The 27,353-nt window shown below is 41.5% G+C and overlaps 1 protein-coding gene across 1 annotated transcript; it reads right to left on the bottom strand.

Moving 5' to 3' along the window:
- Positions 1 to 10,609: 10,609 nt before the first annotated feature.
- Positions 10,610 to 20,481, bottom strand: atp1b1b (ATPase Na+/K+ transporting subunit beta 1b). Its single transcript, XM_008279783.1, has 6 exons — positions 20,234 to 20,481; positions 17,011 to 17,139; positions 14,079 to 14,234; positions 13,477 to 13,661; positions 12,387 to 12,470; positions 10,610 to 12,287 (listed from the first exon to the last, which is right to left on the bottom strand). The coding sequence occupies exons 1-6, from the start codon at positions 20,322 to 20,324 to the stop codon at positions 12,027 to 12,029; spliced, it is 906 nt and encodes a 301-aa protein (XP_008278005.1). The 5' UTR covers positions 20,325 to 20,481; the 3' UTR covers positions 10,610 to 12,026.
- Between the last annotated feature and the right edge of the window lie 6,872 nt (positions 20,482 to 27,353).

Genomic DNA, 27,353 nt, shown 5'->3' with positions numbered 1-27,353 from the left:
GTTTCTTGTGCATCTTTGGTGCATGCACAAAAAACAACTTCGGTCACTGTGCAAATGAAAAAAAAAAACATTTAAAAAAGGCCAAAAAGATAACTGATAAATCCTAAAAAGCAGAGGCACAGGGAATGTCAAAAAATAAGTGGAAATTCATTTGCATGGTGGAGAGAAACTCCTTCATGTCTGCACAGCAAGTCAGTGATGCTCTCCAGGAAAAGCGACCTTCTGGTGACCTGTAGGCCAAACTGTAGTTCAGCAAAACCAAACTGGAAGAGCCGTGGAACAACGTTCTATGCACTGATGGCACATAAAAATGAACCTAAATCCGAATGATGTAAAGAAAAAAATGTGAAGATAAAACCAAAAGCACCAGCTCATCTCTCAAGTGTGCTTGTGTTCCGGTTACAGTTTGGACATGTATGGCTTCCAGTGGCTCTGGTGCTCTGGTGCTTACTGATGAGTTTACTGCTCATGGAAGCAGCAGGATGGAGTAGTATACTTTAGGCACACATTCATCAAAATCATTCAAGCATCAGAACAATCCTGAACGTAACGCCAAAGGAAGCCAAACTGCTTGAGTCAGTCAGCAGATGAGCTGCTCAATGAGCTGCTGTCCCCTTACTGAAGAGCAGACTAAAGTCTTAGAGACTCTACAACAAGCAAGAAGGTGGCTGCAGTGAAGGCTTTGGAGAGCATCGTCATGAAGATATAACATGTCTGTGGATGTCCAGGTGACTACAGAGAATTTCCCACAATATAATAGTATTAATATATCAGTACATTGATGTAAACCTGCTCAAGATAAAGCTGAGACTTGGTACTTTAATGCAGTATTCATTCTTTTATTTCGAATCAAATGTGCTAAAGCAGCAAGCCTAAAGACTGGAAAATGTGAAACTGAATGACTTGGACTGTTGGACTGATGCTCTTGTCCAGCAGTTGTTTCTGTGTTGACTTACATGCATACAGGACACAACAGAAGTGAGTTCACTCCTGTGCAACATCACTTTAGAACTGAGTCTGTCAACAACAACGAAAAGCTGGAAACACAAAGTATTAAAAAAAATAAGACTGAGGCTTGTATTTTTTATTATATTATATATTGAACTCTTATGTTTTTGTTTTACATCAGAACAAACAGCCTTCAGTTTGATATTTAAATTTTATTCCACTGGTGTGTGTTCACTTCTGTTGTATTCCATGTTTGATTTGATTTGAATTGAATAATTTTTGTGTCATACAGTATATTTGATTCAGTATTAGTTCTGCTGAACTTACACACAGCATTTAGGAAGCATTTCTCTAACTGACGGACAGAAGAGCAGCTTCTGTTTAGTCTCATTAGCTCAGCATGCTTCTTCTTTAGCACTGTTAACTCAAATCCCTCTCTCCCAGATTACACCTGCTAAAATTAGATTTTCACCCAGACGTGACTTGCGAAGCTCAAGTAGTTTCTCTCTAGAAATCACACTGTGACACTAACAACAACAATCTCCATCTACTGTGTGGTTTACCTGAATGTGAGCGATGATGATGATGACGAGCAGCTCAGACAGTAAAGAAAAGTCCAGATGAGCTCTGAAGAAATCCCATATTACTCCTCGTTTGTCATCCCTCCTTCACATCAAACATGACATCAGAGCTGAGGACTCCTGTTCAGATGTATAGATCCTACCATGAATGAGGTAGCATCTGTCTTCTAACACAAGTCACTGGAGAAAATAACTCTCATGCTTCACCGTGGACGAGGTCTCTCCCTGCTGTGGATCAGGTGGACTGTGCACCAGCTCGCAGCAAAGGTGAAGGGAGGGGGAGGAGGAGGAGGAACAGAGAATCATTATCTCTGCCTTTAAAGTCAAGAGGGAGAGATGTTGTCATTCTTCAGACTGTTTTTTTTTTTAGTTGCTCTTTCCTGGAGGAGTTGTTCTACTAATTCTCTGTAAAACACCACAAAGATGTGCAATGACACACTTGACCAGGTTGTAGGTTTTTTTTGAGTTCCTTGGAAACTCCTCTGTGATCACACTCCCACCTCTGTGCTTCACTGACAGGATTGTACCTTCACTGTGGTGGTTCTGACCAGGTTCCCACCAAACACACTGGACTCCATCTGAGCAGAACAAACTGATCTTGACCAAAGAATGTGGAAGAGGGAGGAGAGAATCAAGAAAGTGAACCAGCTGAGAGATAGCCAGAGTAATGGGGGGGCAGCAATACAGTATATTAAATCCTAAAACAGCTTTGTTGCATCATTCATGTTTCTCTGTGATTTCTGAGCATACACACTAGCCTTCCTACTACTGTTTGCAGTTGACAGCGAGTTGTAATAATCCCATGTGTAAATCTAGTGTTGACAGAAAAGTATGTGTTTAATAAAGTACAATACCTGACGGGATCAGAGTTTCTGTGTGTTACTGGTGGATGTGTCATGCAGATTAATAAACACAGGCTGTAGGTTTTCAGTTAGAGTGGCTTTGTAGATGTCACTGACTGTATTACTGACAACAATATCAGATTTGTGATGCAAGTTTCCTCCAAAGACAAAAAAAATGAACAATTTCCTATGATCTGATGATCTCAGATGAAGAATAATTTCCTTGCCGTATCATGTCCCCGCACTGATATAACCCCGCTACCCATCCCTGGGAGGATAAAAAGGACTGACTGGACTTGGAGCGCCTCTTTATTTATATCCCTTCCAGTCTGAGTAAATCCTCTTAGTGTGTGCACAGCTAAAGTAAAACATCAGACTCCACCTGCAGCTCAGAGATGAACGGGACAATCCTCCTGCAGCTAATCTCAGCTCTGCCTCCTCTGCTTTCTTCAGCTGTGAGTTCAGGGAATCGGCGCCGCTGTGAAACTGAAAGCAGCTGATCGGTTCGAGGTGCAAACACATCGTGACAGGCCACACAGCCACACATCTCAGGAGGGCTCCTCAGCCAAAGAACACAAAAAAGCTAAACACAGCTATCCAACTAACCTGAGCAGCACCAAGTCAGAGTTTAGATTAATAGAAAGATCTTTCAATTGTCTTGTTAAAATTTCATCAAATAAGTTTAGAGAATACATCTGGACACAAAACATCTTAATGCCAAAACTGTATTTTATGATCTAGAAAGCTAACTTGGAATGTATTATTTACAACAGACAATGCTGATAAATCCAGTGTTTGCTCTTGTGAATCTTATGAACACCTGACATCAGCTGGAACGTTTTCAGGATTGTACATAGGAGCTGTGTCTGTCATGGCTCCACATGGAAAAGAATTGCTGGAAAAATTGAAAAATCTGGTTGTGAGACTTCACAAAGATGGAAAATCCATCCATCCATCCATTATCTATACACCGCTTAATCCTCACTAGGGTCGCTGGAGCCTATCCCAGCTGACTTAGGCAGGGGACACCCTGTACAGGTCACCAGTCTCCATCACAGGGCTACACTTAGAGACAGACAACCAAGCACACTCACATTCACACCTACAGACAATTTAGAATCACCAATTAACCTCAACATGTTTTTGGACCATGTGGGAGGAAGCCGGAGAACCCGGAGAGAACCCACGCTGCACAGGGGGAGAACATGCAAACTCCACGCAGAAAGATTCCGGTGCCCCCACCGGGACGCGAACCGGCAACCTTCTTGCTGCGAGGCAACAGTGCTACCAACTGTGCCACCTTGTAGCCCAAGATGGAAAATGATGCAACTTAAAAATCAGTAGAAACACAGTTTGGGCAGTATAAGGTATAAAATGAGTCATAGTACCACTAATCAGAGCTGCAGCGGTAGACCTCCTGAGATGACGCCACCAACAGTGAGATATTTGCACAATTAAGTTCTAAAAAACAGACAGGCAAGTGCTTTAGACTTGGCAAGAAGGTTATCAATGGAAATCTGATTTTCTTTGAAGCTCAGACAGTGTGAAGGACATTCCGTCGAGCTCTGTGGATGGTGTCTGAGAAAAAAAAAACTTTGCTGCAAAATTAATCTTCTTAAGAACATGGCACATTCTTTGGCCAGATGGGAACCAGTGATACATTTGTTCAACAGATAATGCTCAGTGTAAACCTGATCAGAATGACCACAGTGAATGCATAGTCCTGAGAGTGAAGCAGGGAGGTGGAGGTGTGAAAATATAAGGCTACTGTAGTGAGTTTTCAATTTTACATAAAAGCAAACACCCTACTATTCACCATAAGAGTAATGCAATTAATATAAGGTGATACAGTTTTCAAACATTTGACATTTAAGGAATATTTCCTGACTGTTGTGTTCTGTAGGACCCTGAGAACAGTATGTGTACACAGTGTGTGTTTGATTAACAACTTCAGCCACACTGCAGAGTCCGATTAACTGCCGTTAATGAGATTAGAGTTAATCTGTTGGTGCCTCTTGGGGAGCAAACAGAGAAAGAAGTGACGAATCACAATGTGTTTGACTCTTGTTGATGGGGCTGCTGTGGAGCAAAACGTGTTAGAACTCAGTCAGGAAATAGGTCTTCAGTGTATATTAGATCTTCCAAACGCTCTCAAACCAGGGTTCTCCGACTGACTTTGCTGTTTGTGGCGCTCTCATCTCAAGCTGCTGATGTTCACTCGTGTCCCGATTCCTCACTGATAGTTTTGGGGTTTAGAGGATGGAATTGGATTTCTTTCGAAAAGGTTAACTCAGGAGTCACATAATAAAGAGTTACACATGGAAAAAAAAGTGGATTTAATGTCAAGTTACTCATTAGATCACACTGGAATGGACAGAGGTGAATTCATTTAGTCGCACAGGTGATGAAAGCTGCTGGGTTGGAATCTGACAGTCTCCAGGCTGCAACACTCATTTGGTGACAGTGTAGGTCATCCTTAGATAATCCCTGGTCCCATGTGAATTTATAATTGCTAAGCAGCTCTGGATTCGGTTTGTTGTCTCCGAGGCCACTGAATCACTTCACGGTTGCTCATATCATCAGAAAGCACCAGAACAGGAAACACAACGACACCGGATCCCTCGTATGGTGATCTAAACCATGAAGGGAGCATCGGAGCAGGCTGGATGGGGGAACTGATGTTCCTACAGAACCAATGAAGATATCATAGCTTCAGCCATTCCAACAGAAATGAAATATTCAGCATGACATGAAACAAAAGAAACCATTCAGAGTCTGCTGTGGTGTAAATCCAGGGCGAGGCCCGGCGGCTGCAGGTTGGGTCTCAGTAGATCAAACCGTGATGCCGCTGTGGCTGTCAGCTCCCAGTGGTGCTGATGTGTTAACAAGCTGCTGATGTGACTCAACAATTAAATTCATTACAGCCTCAGTGGCAGCAGTGACACATGCTGGGTCAATGAATCCACAAGCTACTGGGAGCTCAGCATCAGCTTGTCGAGTGAAAAAAAAATCCAGCAGTCCTCAAACGGCTGGGACTGACGTTAGACAAGATGTCATTTATTAGTGCAATCAGAATGCTCAGGCTGCAAACAGTGTTTTGTATATTTTGTTTATAGCTTTTTAAGTCAGTTTAAAGGCTGGTCATAAGTGATTTTAATACATTCATTCAAAATAAAAATTCAGGCAACAAAACAGTGAATTTTAAGCTTTCTCTTTCTTTTCTGATTTTAAACCACTTTGATAGCTCAGTTAAACCATTCAGACATGACTCACATGACATAATAGAGTTTGTTTAGTTTTTTCATTGGTTTAAATTCTCTTCTAGCTGAACAAGTGGATCCTTTCCTTGTCAACACAGTGGCAGGTTTGTACCATTTCATACAGCTGATGCTCTGCTGCCCTCTTGTGTTCACCAATAATAAAAGATATACTTACTGTTCAGCCCCAAACTATTCACATCCAAACCAAATTTTGATTTATGGTGAATTTTTGCTTGAATTTCTGGCCACAAATGACAGAAGACACGAAGACATTGTGCTAGAGATGTTAGTGATACATTTTTAACTATTTCTGTTTTACATTTTAGCTAAAAAAATAACATAAAAAATGCCTTGTCCGGAAGATTTTGCTCATTTAGGTTCAGGGTTATTTATTGTTTAAGACCCCACAGCTAAGTTCTGTAAAATATTTTTGGCTGAATTTTCAAAATGCCATATGTTTTCAGTCATTCAGCTGTTTTAAAGGTTCAGTATCTCGAAGAAATATAACTTCAACAACCATGAAATTTGATGAAAACACAGACAAAATCATTTCCAGCACAACCAAATCATGGAACTGCTCCAGCAGAGGCCACATTTTTAGGTATTGGCCCTTGAAAATGAAAAAAAAAAACACATTTTGGACTCTGGAAGTTATATTTCTGGAGATACTGGATCATAAATATGGCTTCTAGCTAAGGTTGGTTTTTATTCTAAATTTAAAAAAAAGAGAATTTCCCATTTGTAAAGAAAATATTCACAATTCTGACAAAACGTTTTAGTTTTTGGCACCAGTGTGCACATTTATGACGACAGCGCAGCAGCATGTTTCCTGAGCTCTTGCTGCAGCTGGTGATGTGCAGGTTGTCAGAGCGTGACAGGACAAACACAGCATCCCTAATTCATCCCCGTCAGCCAACCACACAGCATCCGCGTGTCACATGACAGAGTGCAATCAGGAAAGATGACCTTGCCACGGCTGACAGCGTGTGAATGGGATCTCATCACTTTAAGCGGCGGCCCTCTCAGTGCAGCACATGTGGAGGTGAATTAGTTAAAATGACCAAACCCTTCACAGGTTTATTTTCATTTGACTCTGATTTGAGTGTGTTCCATGATTTGTGGTTGCTTCGGTGCTTTTCATTAGTGTGTCAGTGTCTCTGATCCCCGCAGACTCCTGCTGCATTTGTGCCGGGCCTGGCTGGTTGCCATGGCGATTGTTTGTTGGAGAAATCCAGATTTATATTCTCCATCTGCCAGCAAATCTCATTATTATGGAGAGCTACCAAACAAAGACAAAACTTAAATCCTCATTTGTAGGCCGAAAATATAACTGACTTCATTCCTGTCACATTTTTACTGACTGTGGGTTCATTTTCACTGCAATATAAAGAAGATGTTTCTTCCTACAACATATTAACAACTCTCTCCTCTTTATATTGTTTTAGATTTTCTTGTTTAAATATCTTATTTTCAGCTTGCAGGTCAGCTGAGAAGGACCTACATTTTTCCCTGAGTCTCCAGTGGCTTCATGATTTTTATTTTTTTTTTAAAGAATTTGTTGCAAAAAGTTATTTTTTAAAAACCAGTTGTAGAGTAAAATGTTTTTGATTAACCCTCCTATTACCTCCAAATTTACTGACATCTTTAATCCTTAGGTTCAATTTGAGCCCAGCAATTTAAGCCTCCAGAAAATTGTCATAATTAAAATCGTTTATGTGTGAATAGCCCTTTAAATAAAACTGAAAAAATGTCAATCACTTATTAAGAGATGTTAAACTTTGAATGGAGTGAAATTGATCTTAAAGATAACAGGAGGGTTAACAGAAATATTGCAATTTAGGCCTATTTGTGGCTATTTTTTTTCGAAAGGCACCACAGATTATGAATGATGCATTCAAGGAGTGTTGCAAATCCAGTGTGTCTCTGTTTTTACAGGTTTCGGCTCTGATTAATGGTGTCATTTGAATGATTTTTAAGAAAGATAACATGCCTTTTAGAGTGTTAAAATCCAAACACACGACAAGGCTTCTGCCTCATTCAGGCTGCACAGCTGCTGATTATTACCTGCTAAACTCTTTACAGACGCTCAGATCACAGGATGCTGATTATCTCCAAGGAGAAAGAACAAATACGCATCATTTCATGTTCACTGTAAGGAGCAGATGTCTGTGAAGGTATTTAACACAGACACACAAACACAACAGGAGAACAATGTAAGAACGTGTAAGCTGCCAACTGAAGGATTTCAGCATGAAAGAGACACAAAGACAACAAAGGCCACCTTTGACCCGTCTTGACTTTTCGCTGACTTTCCAGCGAATGTGTTTCCGTTTGAGTTGAACAGCTCTGAAATCAATCAGCAGCGTGTTCCAGTGGTCTTTGTGGAGACCGAGGAATCGCTAATGAGCTGCTTCCTGAAATAGTACAAAGGCGGCGAGTTCCCAGGAGGGCAGAGGTGGCTGTGGAGGGATGGAGTTGTTCTTCATGCTTGTTGTGACGTCATGTCGCTGCTTCTTCACCGTAAGGCTCTGCTTCCACAACGTGCTCATCTTTACAGCTCCTCTGCAAAACCATCCATATTTCCAATCACTCTTTTTGTTCAGTATAATGATTGGAGACTTTTATATCTACATGTAAGTCTTTTATCATTTGCTCCCATTAAAATATGATGGTACCCAAATTTAAAACCACCCGCCTCCTATCTGAATATATACCATCATGTTAGAGGAACCAGAGATCCATCTGGGCTCCCTGCAGGAACATACCCGGCTCATCTCATTCCTCTATTTTGAGCCTCATCGTCTCCTCAGTCCTCCTGCCTGTGACCTGGAAATCAATACAACGCAGCATCTTGAAGGATGCCTCACTTCCTAAAATGCAGCGACGACGCACAGCTGGATCTGTCGCTGTTTGCTTCTAGACGTCTTTTCAGGAAAACATGGAACATACAAACCATGTCGGGAGCAGAACTGGTAAATAATGTATATACTATACCTCACTCAATCATAATACATGTGCATTATGACTCTTTTATACGATGAAAAATAAATGACATCCAGACATTCTTGTCACATTATGCCACAATGTAAACTGAATTCTACATTACATTTGTTGCTTTTCAGTTCTAAATCCTCAGATTTAAACCATGTGTGAGAGCCAAACTGCTGTTATTTGATTTCATTCGTGGATTATATTGACCGCACCTGTTTTTGTCTGTAATAGTTCCTCATAGTTGTTCCATCTCACCAATCCTTTAGTAAAATCCAGATTCTACTCTAGGTTAGGATTACATCTGATGCATTGTCACGATATTGCATTACAAGACAGCAATGCAGTGAAATTCCAAAATGTTGTAAGTCAAGGTGTGTCTTTGGAATTTTGTTGTTGTGCACCGCAAAGAAATGAAGATAAAGCTTCTAATCGGATCACTTGTTTCCTGTGTTATGGCTGTGGAAGTTTATCTTTATGTGTTTAAAGCTGATTCATTCATTCATTTGTTTGACCTGAGAGTCTCTGCTCCATGTGTAGCTTCATGTCCTCTCAGGTGTGTGCAATGTTCCTTCTTCTTTGTTCCTGGGAATTTTCTCAGAAGTCAATCCCCTACTTTCACCGCTGTTACAGCTTGGCTCAAAAACTGTAACAAAAACCGAGAGATCACAACTATGTGGTGGCTAAAAGGTGTTCTAACAACCAAACAAAACCCCCAAACCATGCTGCAGGTGTCCCTGAAGACAGGCAGCTCCTGCCAGAAAGAGCACCTGTTACAGAACCTGTCTGCGAGCGACCCAGAGAAACAGAATGAGGGAATGATGGCGGCCTTATAAGCCACTGGGCCCAGGTGTGGCGCAATCAACCGTCAACCCTCTACTCAGCTGCTGCAACAGGAAAAACACCTGGTGGAGGGCCGTCACACCGCCTTTTCACCGTAAAACAACCTGTTCAGGCTTTTACTTGCACATGCTTTCAGTTTTTTAGTGCCACAAATATTGTGAAATCAAACTGCTGTTGTCTTTATCTGGGTGTTTGTAACTGACTTTTCCTCTACAGTAGCTGAAGTCTGTATTTTATAGACTACAACAGTCTATAAAATTTATTTGTGTGAAGACGAGATGCGAGATGTCGGTTCATGATACTGAACACACGAGTTGAAAGAGTCTGGTTCATGCAGCAGCTTCTTAATAAACCTGGCGGCCTCCGTTGGCCCCTGTGGCTCCTGGTGACTGAATACCTGCTCTGCTGCTGCCTGAAACAACATCCCTGTGTTAGCGGCTGCACAGCGGCTTCCTCCTGTAATTACAGAGACGTGTGTCTGCAACCGATCCCTCTGCCTCCTCCTGCCTCGGAGCTGAATGACTGAACAGTAACAGAAATCGTCCAGTCACTCCGCTCCTCCCACCGAGCCGACAACAGCTCTTTCATTCATCAAACAAGAGGCGGGCGACGGATCAAAGTTGGTCACACAGACAGAAGGACTAAGTCAGGACACAGATATTCATGCTTAAAAGTGCTGCACACATGACTAGATGGACTCGGGTACTTTTGAAATTCAACTGTGGAGTTTCACAAAGTTACATCTTTTTGTGTGTAGCTTTAAAGGTACACGATGACTGAGCAGATTGATGTCAGGTGGTTGGTTGTTCACACATCCAGGAGTGTTTCAGAATTTATCTACTCTTATGTCTTCCTTGTGCCAGTCAAATGAATGCAGCTTCATGGTGTTTTTTATGTGTGTGACAGCGTTTCTCCTCATTTACTGTCAGTTTCACTTTATAGTTCTTTAAATGTGTGTGCTCCCAAGTTGCAGCTGTGAACTACATTTAAAAAAAAAGTTGAGGGGAAGTTTACAGTCAACTGGGTTCAAGTTAAAGTGTTGAGAATGCAAATAAACTTCACGCTTCAATTCAGACATACATGAAGACTGTAAATATTTGAGCATAAAAACATGATCATAGAAAGAAAGACCAAGAAAACACACGAGAAAGGTCCATTATGATTTTATTCGTTTCTATCTCTGATTAAATGACAAAGGTGGGTGAACTGATGAGAAGTTGCCTGATGTTAAACTTCAAGTTGAGGGTTTTACAACATTAGATCCTATGGAATATTAAAGCCAACATCATTCTAAAGCCACGGAGCTCTGCAATAACTTTTTTTTTTACATTTTTTTTTTTTTCTTAAAATGCATGAACAGCAGTTTGTTTTGGAATCAAACTGCCGGTTACCTGTTCTTTCTACACCTAACTACATTCATGGCCAGAACACAAATCAAGAGTTAACCATTGAAAGGTTGCAAGGCAAGACACTGACTTTAGCACTTAACATGAGGACACCCTAAAAACACGTACTGCATTGCTTCTGATAAAGACTCTCTTCAACTCGTCACTTTGGTATTGCATTTATACATTACAATATTCTGCAAAGAAACAAAATGTACAGCTCCATAAATATAAAATTCTTCCACCATGTTCATATGGTTAAAACATTCAGAGAGTTACACCACAGTGCTGTATTAAATCCAGCAAAAAAAAAAAAAAAAAATCTTAAAAACTTGAGTTAGCACCATCGCCCTTCCTTACAGCAGGCTCAAGTGTCTAACGGGCTGGACACACAAGTCTACATTCAAGGCAAAATCAAAAGAAAAAGGCATTAAACCAAGTAATAAAACCCCTTCACACATTTAAGTGATTTAACAAAAAAGGACAAAAACGAAAAAAAAAAGAGTCTGATCAGATGTAAAAGACAAATAAAAGAGGAAAGACGTTTCCTGGAGTGCAGCCTTTTTCCTTACACAGATCAGAAGAGTTTTTAATCATTAAGTAAATGGAAGCGTGCGCTCGAGTCTGAAAACGCACACACACACACACACACACTCGCGTAGAACTGCTGAAGCTTACGACAAAATGAGGAACAGCGTGGTTCGGAAGGACCAGAATTTTTGCGACTACTGCACACTCCAAAACTATCTACTGAAACCACACAAAGGCAGCGATATGCAGAGGGGACGAACACGGCTCGCTACACGTCGGAGATGGAAGCACACTTTATAGTCATCGATGAACAATGTCCCATGGCTTGTGGAAAAGTCTCATTTACAGCAGAATAAATATTTCTTCTTCTTTTTTTTTAATTGGGCCTATAGCTACTTTTCCTCTAAATTACACTCTAAGGCTAGACAGAAGTGTAGAAGCTAGTGATGAAAGCAGACAGATTACACATCGGTCCCCTAACAGGTTTTTTTTTTTTTCTTTCATTAATTCGTTCAAGACTAGTTGTGATTGACTTAACCGCTACAGCCCTGCCCCCCCTCGCTATCATCTCCTACAACAGATTGGTATTTAGGGGGCAGAGGAGGGGGAAGAGGCGGTCCGGGAAGGTTGCTACGGTCCTGATGTCCGTCATAAACTGCTCACCTGGAGCTTGATGTCAAAGCGTCCCTGGTAGCGGTCCTTTTCGCTGTAGTCGATGTTCTCTCCGTACACTTTGCACTCGATGCGCAGTTCAGTGTTCTGGGTCAGGTTGGTGAACTGCAGCGCCACCAGCGGCTGCAGGTACTGAGGGTGCAGCAGCTTGCCGTAGTACGGGTAGTACTGCAGGGGGAAGCCGCCGCCGATGCCGTAGTACTTGATCTCCCCGATTTTACCGGCGTCCTCCTCTTTCTGGAAGAAACGAAGGTGACACGTGATGAATTCAGGCAGACTTGTGGATGAAAATTCCTTCTGAGAAACGGGTTTTAAAGTGAAAAATAAAGCGTGTACCTTGTTGGTGCAGTAGATAGGGATCACATTGGGCTGCACTTTGGGTTGAGCCTCTTCAGGAATACTTTCATTAGAGGTGGGAGGCTGAATAAAGAAGACCAGTTAGGAGACAGACTTCATTAGAACTCCACTGAGACTACTTCAGCAGGACTCGCTTATCGATCTGGTTCATTAACAGTGCTCAGAGAAAAAAAACAAATTAGGAACAAAAATTCTCTATTAAATGTTCCTCTCTTTAGGTTAAAAACTGAACTTTTGTTTTGACAGGACTTTCTCTCTGCGGCATGAATCATTTTACATAAGAGAACAGAGCACTTCTACTTCTGCCAACACCAACATTAGGTTAGAGGAGAGTAAAAATAAACCAAGACAGAGTTGCTTTAAGTCGTCAGAACACTAAATCTGCAGCTCGGAGACAGTTCAGACGATGCTCTGACCACTTGGTTAATCATTAAGCCAAGTTTGTATAATTTAGCTAACTCTGTGTGAGGGCTGCTGATGTACAACAACATCCGACGTATGCAATTAACTTTTACTGGATTTATCACAGATCGCTTGTGTTTTTCCTCCTGGACTCGTCAGATTTGTGAAAACAAGCATCATCCGATTCTAGTGAACCACACACGTAGCAATAACAAATAAATAAACGTCTCCCGTGAGTGGGAGGAGAAGTGATGATGTTGGAGCTTGAATAATTTAACCCTGTCGCTTGTTTAATATTGGGTTTCTGTAGCCATCCTAAGCACACAGCAGCCTCGCTAACATCTTCAGGGAACGCTGACAGACAGGTCTGTGACAGATGAAGGTCAGGACGGGGGAAGATGAGCGAGCGCTGCTGTAGCTTCTCCACTGGCTGTGATTGGCGTTTAACGTGTGATATATCAAGTGGCTTTGGGCTGTTTGTCGCATGACCTGTGACCAGCAAATCTGCTGAGATTTGATCACAATGCAGGCAGATGTCTATGATCACATATCATGATCCAGATCATAAGTAAATATCAGGTGGGAAAGTGTTTCAGCGAGCCTCGTGTTTAACATCATCACAGATTACAAAAAAACTGCCAAAACAGACTTAATCCTTTAAAGTTACCCTTGGACGGAAGTTGACAATCCTGTTGAGCTTGACAATCAGGCAGGGTTTGCCTTCCTTGAAGCCAAAGTCGGGGTCTTCAATGCCGGAGCAGGGGCCCAGCAGGGTACGGGAGAAACGACAGGCCTTCCTGATGCCCACCTCGCTCTCCAAGTCGCCCCGGTTCTTGTACTCTGTAGGTTCCTCTGGAACAGCATTGGAAGGGTTAATTCAGATTGTGAAATGTGTCTACTAAAACCCTGAAGACCGTTTTTTTTTTTAGTCCACTGAGTTTCCTTCACTTGAGAACATGACATCCTGTTTATTATCAAGCTTGAATTAGACCCCAGGCAAGGTGTCAGCATGCAGTGATATGAAGGTTTGCCAGAGCAGATGAATCTTTAACCTCTTAGACCCAGTTTGCCAAGAATACCAAACTGTCAGGCTGCGTTCTGGGGAAGTGGTATAAATGATGCAGAGACATGTAGAAATTCTTTGTGTGTCTGTGGATTTTGTTTCCCGCTGTGACATGATAGGTTTTCACTGAACACTTGAAACATGATTCTCTCTTGTTCCATTTCTGGAAGCAGAAAGAGCAGATGGCATGTTGGAGAGCAACCTACCTCCGCAATCCTCGTACTTCATCTGGTCCCTCTGCTTCTCGTCGTCATACTTGTTGAGGAAATCCCTCAAAGCTCTGGTGTAAGGCAGGTAGGTCTCCATGTCGGTGAGGCTGAAGAACACCTCAGCTTTTTCAGATCTCGGGGTGTGCGAAAGGCCTGCGAGAACAATACGTCAATGACTCTACATTCTTCATGATTTCTGTCCAACACACAACAAACTCTTGTTCCATGTGCGCATCCTGGTACCAGAGAATAAAAACAACCCTCCCGTCTTCAATCAAATTTTAAACGACAACTTAACATTTGAGTTTCAATGTCATGGTTCAGTGTGACACCTTCTGGAAAAACCAAATATGTGGAAACTTCTGCACATTCAGACAATTTGATCAAGATCAGTATCATGTCTGTGCATCCGGGGAGCAGATAGTATTTCCTCATGCTTCCAGTCTCTTTGCTAAAAAGGGCTGAACAGGCTGAATATAGTCTGAAAATGTCTCGGACTCGGATGAAACTGATCTCATGACTCTGGGTATGAAAGCTGATGATTCGTCTTCAGAAATATCAGACTGGAACACGGTGCTTTTAGGAGCACATTTTAACTGCTGGTATGTGTTGTTCTAACCTAATCTATTAGCTGCATGTTGCATGTGTATCAACTAGGGATTGGCAGATTATAGGATCCAATATTTCGTATTTTTCTGATGTTTTTATTAAGTGAGCGTCGGTAGTTCTGTATTAATCCTCTCAAACTACAGTCCTTGAACTAATCATGTTTGACTTTTGGTTCTGTCGACCAAATCTAAGCTTAAAATCAGCATCGTTCATCAAGAACCACTTTATTCTACACGCCTCATTGAAAAATTTGCCCCCAAAACAACCCTGATAAACAAAATATTCAAAGACGTCATCACTGTTTATACTTATGAGGGACAAGGATGCAAACAAAGGGAATGCAAGTTTGAAGTACTTATATTTTGTAAAGTCATCAGTTTGTTCCATTGTTTGCAACATCTGTGGTCACTTGGGAAAATGCTGAACATGCTGACTCTGGGTTTTGAAGTTTTTTGTAAAATAAATGTGTTATGCTACACAAAACACATTTCTGAGTTCTCTGTACTTCTAGTCACGGTTATCCTGTTTCCATAAAGGGGCACACAAGCTAGTTACACATGTGTGAAACATAAACAGAGGCATTAAAATGGAGTTTTGTTTGAAAGTTTGTGTAGATTTTCACACCAGTATTTTCATTTCCACTCTGAGTGCATGCCGCTCGATTACTTGCGTCCACTCCAATCAGCTGAAAGGACGCCAGGTCACTGACAGTAGATCTTCATGTGACATGACTGTGTTTGGATGACCTCAAATGAACACAAACAGATACGCCTCCTATTCAAGTAGGCTGTCAAACAGTCACTCCGTTGACTGAACTCCACGTAGACTCAGTGTGGCCTGGTAAACCCCAGCTGGCCCTCCCTGCCATGGAAACCAGGCTGTGGTGTGTACACAGGGGAGGCTGCGCCGGGGCAGTGATAATACGAAGACTTCATTTCCAAAACAACATGCAGCCATGTTACCTGAGGCTATGTGAGCACGTGCACTGTGAGGCTCAACAGCTCTGCTACTGCACTATCAATAGGTTTGGAGAAGCTTCACTGGCTTTCTAAGCCTCGTCAAAGAATCAATGACACTGCATTGTGAGCATATCTTGGTTTCTGATGGCCTCAACTTGTAGTTTTTCAGTGTGATAAGCAATCTGATTATAAATCAGTATCTTTACAACATCTAACCTGCAGGTAAATTACCATTACTCAAGTAAGATAAGTGCATTGTGCATGATATCTGAGATTTGAAGAGTACGCTTGACCTCAGATACAGTAGCTGAGAAAACTACCTCAACAAGGGTCCATTTAGTGGCTGATCTGGAGCTTCTGATCACGTGACCTTCACTGGTCTTGTGGTGGACATGTGTCATCACATTTATGTGCTGAATTCAGCATGAAAGAAACCTCACCGTGCAACTGCACATCACAAACTTCTGCTCAAGGAAGAAAATGAGTCAAGAATCAACTTGAATGCACAATCCAAAAGTTCTGAATAAAAAGACTGTAAAAATATAAGTACATGCAGTTGGCTTCAGGATCAAATTTATGTAGCTGAGCTGCCAAAATAAATTGACCAGAATGCTTTACATATGCATTAATCTGAGACTGATGAAAAACAGTCTTGTCACATCCGCAAGGTCAGTGAGGCTCTGATCCACTGAGTAAGCACCGCGAGCATATGGAATTACAAAAACTCAGGAACTCATCACGCAGACCCATTCAGGCAGGTTTAGCTTCCATCTATGTACAGAAAATGTTGTCACAAGATCCTCTTATAAGCATAACATGACCCCACTTGGTACTTTAATCTGTCCCTGGGTGATGAAACGATAGACTTCATGAGAAGAAGTAAGAAAAATATCCATTAGAATGTTCAGCTGTTTCACTTGATTAGATGTAATGAAAAGCAGATCACTCAAAGGCAACGTTTGGTTGCCAGAACAAACCCCAGGTGTGCTCCCCCCAAGGCTCATCACTGCATGACATCACTTCTTTATTCCTATTTATTATATGTCCATTTCTTTCTTCGTGTAGTAAACACTAACATCATTACCTGTGTATCCTGATGAACAGGTTAAAGTGATTAAATTCAAAGTAAATCTTTTTTGTAGTCTTTGTTAATACTATGTTGATAAAAAATTATTATGAATTATCAGCATCAACTGAATTGATTGTGGACTGTAATTGATTTTTAGGCTGCATCTCCCAGCCACACTTAATTCATTTGGCTGTCACTAAACAGTGTGTTAATTAGGTTTCTTTCTGAGAGTCTCCGAGGCAGATCTGCACAGTGCTGCGCGATCTGACAGGAAGTGGGTATCGGTTCTTACCAGGAGGTGCAACTCTGTCTTGCCAGGTGGGCTTGTAGTCACTCAGGGTGAGCAGCAAGGCCTGGATGGTGCCGATGAAGATCCCTGCCAGGCATCCGTAGAAAATCACGTAGAACAGCAGAATTTTGACTGTGAAGGAGAAAAAGTAAAGAATGTGTCAACACTCTCCAGAGAGCTTAAAGGTTAAACTACAGCGAGTAGGTCACATCACAGTGGTTTATAGTTGGTGCAAAAATCGTGTCGTCAACACAATTATCTGGACACTTTCGAATGACACCACAGGAAACCATTGTTTTGAGCACACTACAAGTTTCGTAATAGAACCAGACAGGATTATATAACTGTATATATTTCCACTAAACAGAAAAAGCCACAATGTTATCCTCTAACGTTCGCTACATTCTGTCTCTACAGTGTGTTGTCACTGTTAGAAGCTGTCAAACTGGAAAAAACCCAAGACGAAGGTGTTCGCTGTGAACAGGTCAACAGGTTTACAAGAGCCACACTATGATTGAGCAACACTACAATAACTGATAACAGTTGCACAACTGTGGACTGACACGGTGTGTAAAAAAAAAAGAAAAAAAAAAGAGGCATTCACCACCTTGTTCTACGGTCCATTGGTGCAAAACATTTCAGTGTGGTAAGGGTTTCTTGTTGCAGTCTGTGTGTAACTAAGGTGTGACAGGTGATTATTTTAGGTTAAACAAACTGCTTATTTGTCTGTTAACATCCAGACACACTCGTTATCTTAATGAATTGTGAGTGAGAGGAGCACTGATGAGCGAGGTTGCCAAGATCCTCGGCTGACAAGAGAGTAAATATAAATTAAGCGTTACATGTGTCACTGTGTGTGTCAGTGTGGTGAAGAAAACGGTGCTGTTGAAAGAAGCCTCACATGACTTATCAGCTTGTGTTTGCCACAAGGCATGCAGGAGGCAGCCGAGGAGCGGCAGAAGGCTTTATGGCTTCATGAGACTATAAAGTTGCACACATTAATTAACTCTATTAGGCTCGTTGGTCATTGAGGGACAGCTATAATTGGTTTACGCTAAACACCACACATCAGGGGAAACACATCGTCCCGAGAGGGAAGCCTGCTGGCAGCAGCTACATGCTGAGGAGAATAAAAGGTCACAAGAAGGCAGCAGAACCCCTACCAGGCTGCAACCCAAACACAAGGAGACCATAAAATAGGATCCAGTGTTTGCACGGGGACTGCATCCTCCCAGAAACTGTGCAACTTGACAGAGCTTGAACAAGCACGCAGAGACAAAAGTGCAGCGTGCAGGCTCATACATCATCCAGACTCAACGCTGCAGGTGCTGCCAACTGTGTCTCTGGGGAATACTAACTTCAGAGGGGATAAAGAGTTTTGAAATCAATAATTTGGTGCTTTAAATTCAATTGGTCTGCAGAGATTTGGCAAAAAAGTCAAACGGAGCTGCTGCTTGGGACAAGACGACAAATGACTGTTGAGAAGGTAAGAGACAAGATAAAAGTCTTTATTTTCCCCATAGCTGGGAAATTTGCAGGGATACAAGAGGGAAATAACAAAAACATAAAGTACTGTTGGTATTGTACAGATTCCTCCATATGTAAAAGAAATTTTCTTGAAAATGTGTTAGTTGAATGACACTGGAAACATGACTTTCACTACTTTGATTTGCCATGCTTGCTTTTTCAATCTTCTATCCTACTTTAAAACTTTTCCTCTCGTCCGTGTTTTACAGCTATGCAGCAAAACGCCTAATCAAATCCATGTATGTGAAAACCTACTTGGTAATAAAACCAAATCTGATTCTAATGCCTAAATGTGTTTTCCATTAAAGTGAGAAACGCCCCTTTACCTTCAACACAATGTCGTCTTTTATGGTCATCTTTACAACCCAGCATTCATGATAACATGATCCTGGTGGCAGGAACTGTCTTTCCAGATTTACAGGAATTCAGCTGTGCAGCATGTGCATGCAAGGTGGTAGGGAGTCACAGCACTGCTGGCTCATCACTAATCAGTTTTTAGCATGACAAATTCCATTAGCTGTACTGGGAAGCAATAAAAGAAAGCTCAGTGGAAGTTAACCTTGCAGCTAGCAAACTATAGGTTCACTCTTCATATCTTCAGGCTATACATCAGTCCTGCATTTTGCTGCATGAGGCAATGTCACAAGGTCACATCAGCCTGCCCTCACTAATACATGACACATTACTTGAGCTTGTTAGATGCAAGGACATATGATAAACGCTCCTCTGGGAACCATAAACCTGACATTCCTGAGATATCTACAGCACCTCGTGTCACACACAAACGCAGCACGAAGACGATTTGCATTCCACTCATGGATATTATGCAGAAATGCGTAACAACACAGCTGATTTCATGTGGTGGCTCAAACTCTTTGGTTCAGGTTAGGGATGTCCTTTCATCTCAACCTTCAGCACAGCACTGCGCATGGCACACTTCCCAGATGCATCAGCACTTTTAGATGACCTCAGAAGGACAAACAGGAGCTCCAGCTGGGGCTGATGTGCAGCAGCAGCTCAGGAGCTCCTGCAGGAGCAGAGCAGGCATCCTGCTCCTGAAACAGGACTTTGAGCACAGGTGCTGCTGTCTAGACTGGACCGAGGAGCTGTGACATTGAGAGGAGGCACAAGGACATGCGCAGTGCCGCTGCCAGGGAAACAGGAGAAGGAAGGTCGAACAAGTTAATCAGTTGTATTGTTCGTTAGATTACACTGACATCTGATCAGAGGAACCCGACACGGATCGATAGTCCCTTCTCTCCATATCCGAGCAGGCCCGATCACCTTGACTCACCTTGGACTATGATGCATTTTTAACCCCTTGCCTGCCCGTTTCCGAAAAAAAAAAAAAAACTGCTGAAAGACAACTTGACGTTTCCCCGACAACAAACTGCCTCTGTGGACCTCCAATCATCAGCGGCTCTCCTCCGCACCGCAGCGCCTCCTGAATGAGCAAACATCACCTGCTCGGTTAAATGACAAAATCTACATTCATTCATCACGCGTGTTTCTGAGGAGAGACACTGAGAGGAGCTGACACTTGTTTTGTTTTTCTCGTTCTCTTTAAACGTCTTATTATTTTTACGTGACGCAGTTTTGCTCCTGCAGCAAAGTCAAATCAAACAGGTGGGAGGAAACACGAGGCGACCGGCAACAACCCGTGAACACGCGTTTCCTCCGAAGCTTCAACCGTACTCACACCAACTGCCGCCGGTCCGGCCGAGCAACTCGCCCTTGTCCGAGTCCCACACAAACTTCTTCCAGCCGCCGTCATCTTTATTCGAAGGCATGTTGATTTATTCCCCCGCAAACAGTTTCTGCTTCTTCTTTTTTTTTTTTTTTTGTAATATTTTTTTTTTTCTTCTTAAACTGTCACCCGAGTCCCGACCCGCTGAAGAGGCACCCGGCTCGCTCCGCTGTCGCGCTCCCCAATATAAACCGTTGCTCCTCGACTCCGCCCGAAACTCTCAACAAGTTACCTTGGAGGAGGGCGGAGCGGCGGCGGCCAATCAGAGGGCGGAGGAGCCGTGCGTCGCTCTGACGTCAGAAAGACGGACGGAGAGCCTCAGAGGCAGACATGAAGCAGCATACATATTTTGGCTGAGCTTTGCAGATAAGTCTGTGTAGGTAGAGTCAGTCATTACCAGGAAGGATAAACCGGGGGAAGACGCCCCCCTTAACACCAATGTCTGCCTCTTTTTAATGTATATGTATACTCTGACAGGAAGACTGTTGACACAAACACATCTAGGCCAGTGGTCAATATAGTTGGTCTTTTTTTTTAACAAGAATTTACAAAAAGACTCAGATTTCTACAAAGTAGTCAACTGATTAAAAAAAAAAAAAAGTGCATGAGCATTCACCCCCTTCAAGTCAGTATTTAGTCGATGCACCTTTGCACAGTTAAAGCACTGAGCCCGTGTGGGTAGGTCTCAGTCAACATCTTGACACTACAGTTGTTGTAGAGAAGCATTATGATGCTGCCACCACCATGCTTCATGATGGAGATGATGCAGCATCAATCAACATAGCGCCTGATCTTTTTTGATCTGGCACCACATGAATGGACATCACATTTTGGGTTATCTTACCACAGTAGTTAATTCTGCTTAACTGGGGCTTTATGGTCTCATGTGTGGACACTTACACTACCATCTATGATGATATTTAGATTTTATACTTATCAGGTTCCAATAAGCTCAAATAGCAAACAGAAATAATAATTTAAAAAAAAAAGCATATCAAACAAGAGTTTAGGTCATGGGAGGTTAATCAAGATTTTCACTTTGAGAGCATTATTTCTTCACTGAAAACCCCAACCTCTCTCTCAAGTCGTCTTTTTTGAATGCACATGTGCTCCTCTTCTGCTCAAAACCGCCTGCACTCATGTATTCTGCAGCTGCACACATTTCCTGTGCCTCACACTGCTACTTTGCACTCGTGAAACTTGTTTCCTCAGATTCATGCTCTCTGATCTTTGTTAAAAGTCTCCAACCAATAGAATGCCAGCTTTGACGCTGACCAATGAAATCGTCACTGCGTTCTAATGTTTTAGCAAGCTGAGATTTGGAGACAAGAATAACAGAGACACATGTATTATTTTCTTGTTTGTTTCCCAGAAACAGTGTTTGAATCATGAAGCGTAATTAACCCCTGAAAGCCAAGCCAGTTATCATGTTTGCATTCCCCTGCTACAAATACGTCTTTACCAATTAAAGTTGAGCAAAGTGATAACACCATTAAAACAAAACATTTAGTTGAGGTCTTTGGGCGATTTGTGCTGCTAGATCTGCACTGTAGCTTTCCATAAGAGGTGCTGTAAAAAACCTAAGTGACCTAATTTTCTCCTCTTGCGACGCAATGCGACTCGACAGAAGCCAGTGTGCCATGGGGCTACTGTTAAATCTAGCTATTATAGTAAAACTGTAAATTATGATTTATGTATTGACTCCAAAATTCCAACAACAAACCAGATGTTCGTATTTTAGGTCCTGGAGGATGGGAGTGGGTCAACCTGGTTATACAGTAAAGGATGCCGATAGAAGTAATGCACCTGCAAGGAGGCTGTGATGATTTCATTGGTCAACATGTCGTTCTATTGGCTGTCATTTTGACCCGTACAATTTTGTTGCTTATGCACAAATCACTTTATTTTTTACATTTTGATGCTACTTTTATTTTACCTGCAACACAGATGTTAGACCACCCATACAGAAATAAGTTTAGATAATTAGTATAAATTAATTTAGAACTGATGAGCCTTTGAAAAATCACAATTAGAGAGGCTGGTTTAAATCAATTTAATTTGCTTTATTGACATGAAGATTAAAGTAAACAAGATGATATATATATACATAAAGAACACATTTAAACTTGTACACAGACTGAATTTAGCTAATTTACATTTTCAGATTTCTTCTGATCTTTCAAATTACAGCATTGAGAAGGATGTGGGTGAGATTATATGTCTACTTGCCTCAATGCCACTATAACTTGAGATGTTTAAATGCTTCTCTATCACATAATATCATCTGATTGCTCAAATTCATTATAAAGCATGAAAATAAGTCCTGCAACCGATGGTGCGGCTCCCAAAGAGCTCTGATCTCAACATTATGGAGTTGGTCAGGAATACATGAAGAGAAAGCAGACACTGAAACATTAAATCCACAGAAGAACTCCAACCAACCTGCCAAGTACCTTGAAAATCTCTGTGCAAATGCGCTGAGTTGCTGTTTTAAAGCCAAAGGGTGTTCCCAGCTGTTTTGAAGCATCCTTCTTCACTTTTTTACATTGGTTAACAGCCTTTTGTGTGATGATTTGATTTGACAGAGCAGAGGAAAACAACCATAAACCAAAGTGTTTTTTTTTTTAAATATAGGCTTTTGAGTCTAGTAGGTGTCCATGCGTAGCTAAAGACTTGTAATTCTGTATGACTGTTCAGGTTAAGTCACTGCATGCCAACAATTACAAGGCACACACAGAATGCCAGATTACAGTGTAGCAACCTGCAATTCTGAATGATGTTGGTTCCTCTAAAACAGTCATTATAGCACAAACAATACAGTCATTTCTTCCCTTCACTAACAAAATGGAGTTAATTCAGCTGGAGCTTGTGTGGCTCATATCTGTTCCCAGTTTAACTCGGTGGGTGTCCTGAGTGGTTGTGTGCAGTGAACCCCTCCTCGCATCCACCCCCCTCACACCACAGGGATAATAAGCTCTAGTTACACAGCATTGCCAAGTATACACATAGTTGAAACTTGTATATATATCCTGCCTTCTACCTCCTATATCCTCTCTGTAAAGCCGGCCTCAAGGGCAATTCTGCTGCCGGTGCCAGGGGTCAGTCAAGGGACCAAAGTCAAGGGAGGATTTTGAAAATAAGTGTTTAATTTTTGAAATTTTCTTTTTTTAAAAAAAAAAAACAAGCCATAAAGCTGTGGGCCCATACAAGGAGTCAAATGAACTTAACTTAGGCTGATGACAAAGTAACTGACCAGATGAATAATAAACAAAAGGGAACACATATATATACTAGCTGATCAAGCTAAAAAAGATATTTAATCCCAAACTCAAATCTGAAAAAATGCACATAATTTCAAAATAAAAAAAAGTCCAATCCCCAGCTGAAACACAAAAATGTGCAAGCTACAGATAAAACCCATGTACTTCCAAAGAATATTAAATGAGCTGTATATATGGAAATAAAGAATTATCTGTCACCGTTTATATATTTTGTTTGTGTATGTGTAGGTGCGGACCATATGATGAGCCAATTTTCTATCTGAGCTCAAATGCACTGTATTTCTTAATAGACACAGCTTTTTCTGTGTTCTTTGACCTTGCATCCACACTGAAACACAGTTTTAGTCAGCAAGTTTAGCTCCTTTCTGGGTAATGATATGTAGGGACTCCATTTGTAATGTTGACATGTTAACAGGGGAAACTGTGTTTTTGGCTCGTGATGACAGTGTGTCCCGTTATGTCCTCTGTGGCACTTTTGAGGCAATTTTTTTCAACAGTAGACATGGCCAAAATAGTACTGGTGCTAGCCTTGCTCGCAGGACCTTTTACATGTTTACACAACAACAAACAGTGACTATAAAAAGTTTTCAACACTCCTGGAAGTTTTCTCCTTTGATTGCTTTTCTTTACTTGATAAATTTCAATATGATTTATCTTTTTTGACAAGAATTTACAAAAAGACTCTTTTGTGTCAAAGTTAAAACAGAGCATCCCCTCATTATGATGCTGCCACCACCATGCTTCATGGTGGGGTTGCTGTGTTTGTGATGGTGTGCAGCCTTTGGTTTCTGCCAAACATAGAGCCAAGTTTGACCAAAAAGCTAACTTTTAGTCTGATCAGACCAAATAACCTTCTTCCTGTTGGCTTTAGAGTCCCCCATGTGTCTTCTGATGAACTCTAGTAGAGATATACTAATAGTTTTTTTTTTTTAGCAGTAGTTTTCTCTTTACCACGCTCCCAAAAGCATTGACTGCTGATGAAGTAAAAGTTGTTGTATGCGTAGTCTCTCCCTTCTAAGCCACTTGAGCTTGTAGTTCCTTCAGAGTCATAGGTGTAGAAGCTTAGGGTTCAAGGTATATCAGCACCTGTTGGGTTGGCTCTATTTTTAATGTGGAAAGACTTTATCTCTTTATAATAGGAAACGTGAAATTTGAAAACGATTTCAAGTTTGACTATCAAGAAATCACATGCACCACCATCGCCCTGCATCTGCCTTGTACTCATTTACACTCCCACAAATAATGTTGATAACACTCATATTTGTCCTTCAACTTTGCAGTCTTGTCTGGCTGAGTGAGCTATGTGTGTGTTCTTTCTTTCATGCATGTGTAAGATCACTCAGCACTGTGCTGTCATCTGGGTTTCTTGAGCCATGTTTGAATGTAAACATGTGTGTGTAGGCGTGATTGGCCGGTGATTGTACACATGGTGGTTTTGACCTTTAAATATCACCACAAGGACAAGATGAGTCAAATCTCTAGTGCTGTCCAACTCTATGTAGCGTCTCATGAAGGAAGGACACACATGACCTGTTTTGCACGTCTTGACAATAATTTAACTTCCGAACTGTAAATATAATCCTGACATTTAACCTTACTTTGGATTCAGACATTAATTATGACAAAATTCCACGCACATGTCCCATGTAATAATATTAAAATGATAAAGTGGTGGCATTTGACATCCAAAAGGTCAAGCGTCAAGTCCGGACAATCTGTCAACTGCAACTTTACAGATTGTTGAAGGCATACAAGTGCAGGTCCAAAGGGCTTTACAGGTCAACAGGTGCAATGACAGGTTGATGAGGATCCTGACCTGACTGAACCACAAAAACATCGAGCTTTGAGTCACAGGAAGTCACCACTTACCACAAACCATTTAGCACCTTGGAGCCTTGAGTATGATTCTGCATTATTCAAAAAAAGAAGAGCTGTTTTGGGAACTGGGTGGGCCATAGATTGGTGAGTACACTCCTGTGTGGTGTCACATGCAAAGTGATCCAAAATTATGTTCTTTCCAATAATTGCATTACTTCTTAGTTGAACAGTGGAGCATCTCCTTGTATGAGTAATAAAAACTAAATACTTTTGAGAGACTGTATTACGATACAGGCCCCAAAGTAGACAACAAAAGTGAGTAAAGCTGTGATCGCTGACACAAAATTGGAAAAACATTGTGATTTCCAATGAGCATAACTGCCTGTGACGAAAGCTGTGGCTAACAAAGTGATGTCAAGGACAGTGTGCTACTTGCATTATTGTACTCTGACCAACTGAACTTCAGACTTGGGACTGGAGTCATCAATAGAAATGAAAAACAAAACATTGTTAAAGAACAATTCAAGAAGCCTGATGAATGTTGAGAGAGTGTTTTTGGTCAGATGAGACCAAGATAATTTAATTTGGCTCAGATGGGTTCCAACATGTTTGGCGTGAACCTAGACAGGACTACCACAGTGAATGCATAGTGCCAGCAGTGAAGCACGGAGGGGGGAGTGGGATGTTTTGGGGCTACATGAGTGCAAAAGGTCACCTGGCCCACTATGTCAACCTAATGAAACACTTTTTCCTGTAAGGTTATAACAAATGAGGATGAATCTACCTCTGACAAGCTCCCAGCAAATACACCATTTCCTCTTGTTTGCTAAGAAGTAATTAGCTGTTTTAAAACTGTTTTTAAAGATTCATGTCTGAACTAGTAGGCTCAAGGCCGAGTGCCACAGACAGAGTATGGACGTTTTAGCCTTTCAGTGGGATTCGTCAACAATAAGAACAATATGGATTATTGCCACACAACCTTTAGCCATATTTACATTTCTCTGTGTGGATACTGATTATTAGAATATCCAACTGCTAAACAACTGCGGTGAACGTTTCAATATAAATCATGTGGCACTATGTTTCCTTTAAAATATATTTCATAGGTGAAAAAGTATTCTTACTTTTTTTTTTCTCAGGTGCACTTAGTTGGTAATTCTGTTGCATTTGCATATTTGAGAATTGAATTTGAATCTGCTCAGAGAAGCAGGTAGGTGGAGTTCATGATGACTACGGTAAAACAAATTGTATTATGACCTACTAATATTTATTTTTTATGACAGTTTCAGCTTTCCTGCAGGCCTAGTGGTACTGGTGACCTGCACCAACGTGATGGGACAAGCTCTAATAATTGCTGAGAACTAAGATGTTGCTGTTTACCTGTCCTAATCCAAAATTGGTCATAATTTGCCCAACGAAAATGCTCATTTCCTGTTTACATGACAGAGCTCAGGTGAAGGCTGGAATCACAGAAGCAGGGTTTATGGTGCAGCCAGGGGGATAAAGCCTGACATTTTTTTTCAAGTAATACAGCCTAGTGTCTAACGGCGACCACGCCTAGACAACTGCTGCCTTTTGTCAGCTTGTGTACACAGTAAACATGTGTAGTGGTGTGTGGGGAAGGGTGGACTCAAGGTGAAAGCGAATCCTCCTGGTTAAGGCCTGCACAGATCCCATTTTCGGTTTCTGGAGTCTCGCAACTTTTAGCAGTATGCATGATGGCTGTAGGTGCATCTGTTCACTCATAACGTCCAGTCTGAGGTGGACTCCAACCAGTCTCACCTGTGTGACAGAATACTGCTGAGTATGACCAACTTTAAAGGACCATCTTATGTTTTTTACCACCTACAGTTTATGTGGCAAATCCCCAAAACATTATGGGAAATATGCTTGTCCGCGGTAAAACAGAGATCCTGTTTCAGTTAAACTAATTTGCCCTTTCTCTAATATTCCCTATCTTTTCATCTGCTCTT

Source organism: Stegastes partitus, unplaced genomic scaffold, assembly GCF_000690725.1.
Source record: "Stegastes partitus isolate 25-593 unplaced genomic scaffold, Stegastes_partitus-1.0.2 Scaffold170, whole genome shotgun sequence".
Taxonomy (NCBI): domain Eukaryota; kingdom Metazoa; phylum Chordata; class Actinopteri; family Pomacentridae; genus Stegastes; species Stegastes partitus.
This window is presented reverse-complemented; position numbering and strand designations above follow the sequence as displayed.

Excerpts from the sequence above, each read along its gene's own strand:
- atp1b1b (XM_008279783.1), bottom strand. The coding sequence starts at position 20,324 with ATGCCTTCGAATAAAGATGACGGCGGCTGGAAGAAGTTTGTGTGGGAC. Across the intron at positions 14,235-17,010 it reads AGACAGAGTTGCACCTCCTG|GCCTTTCGCACACCCCGAGA; the intron begins GTAAGAACCGAT and ends TTGTTCTCGCAG. Across the intron at positions 13,662-14,078 it reads GAAGTACGAGGATTGCGGAG|AGGAACCTACAGAGTACAAG; the intron begins GTAGGTTGCTCT and ends ATGCTGTTCCAG.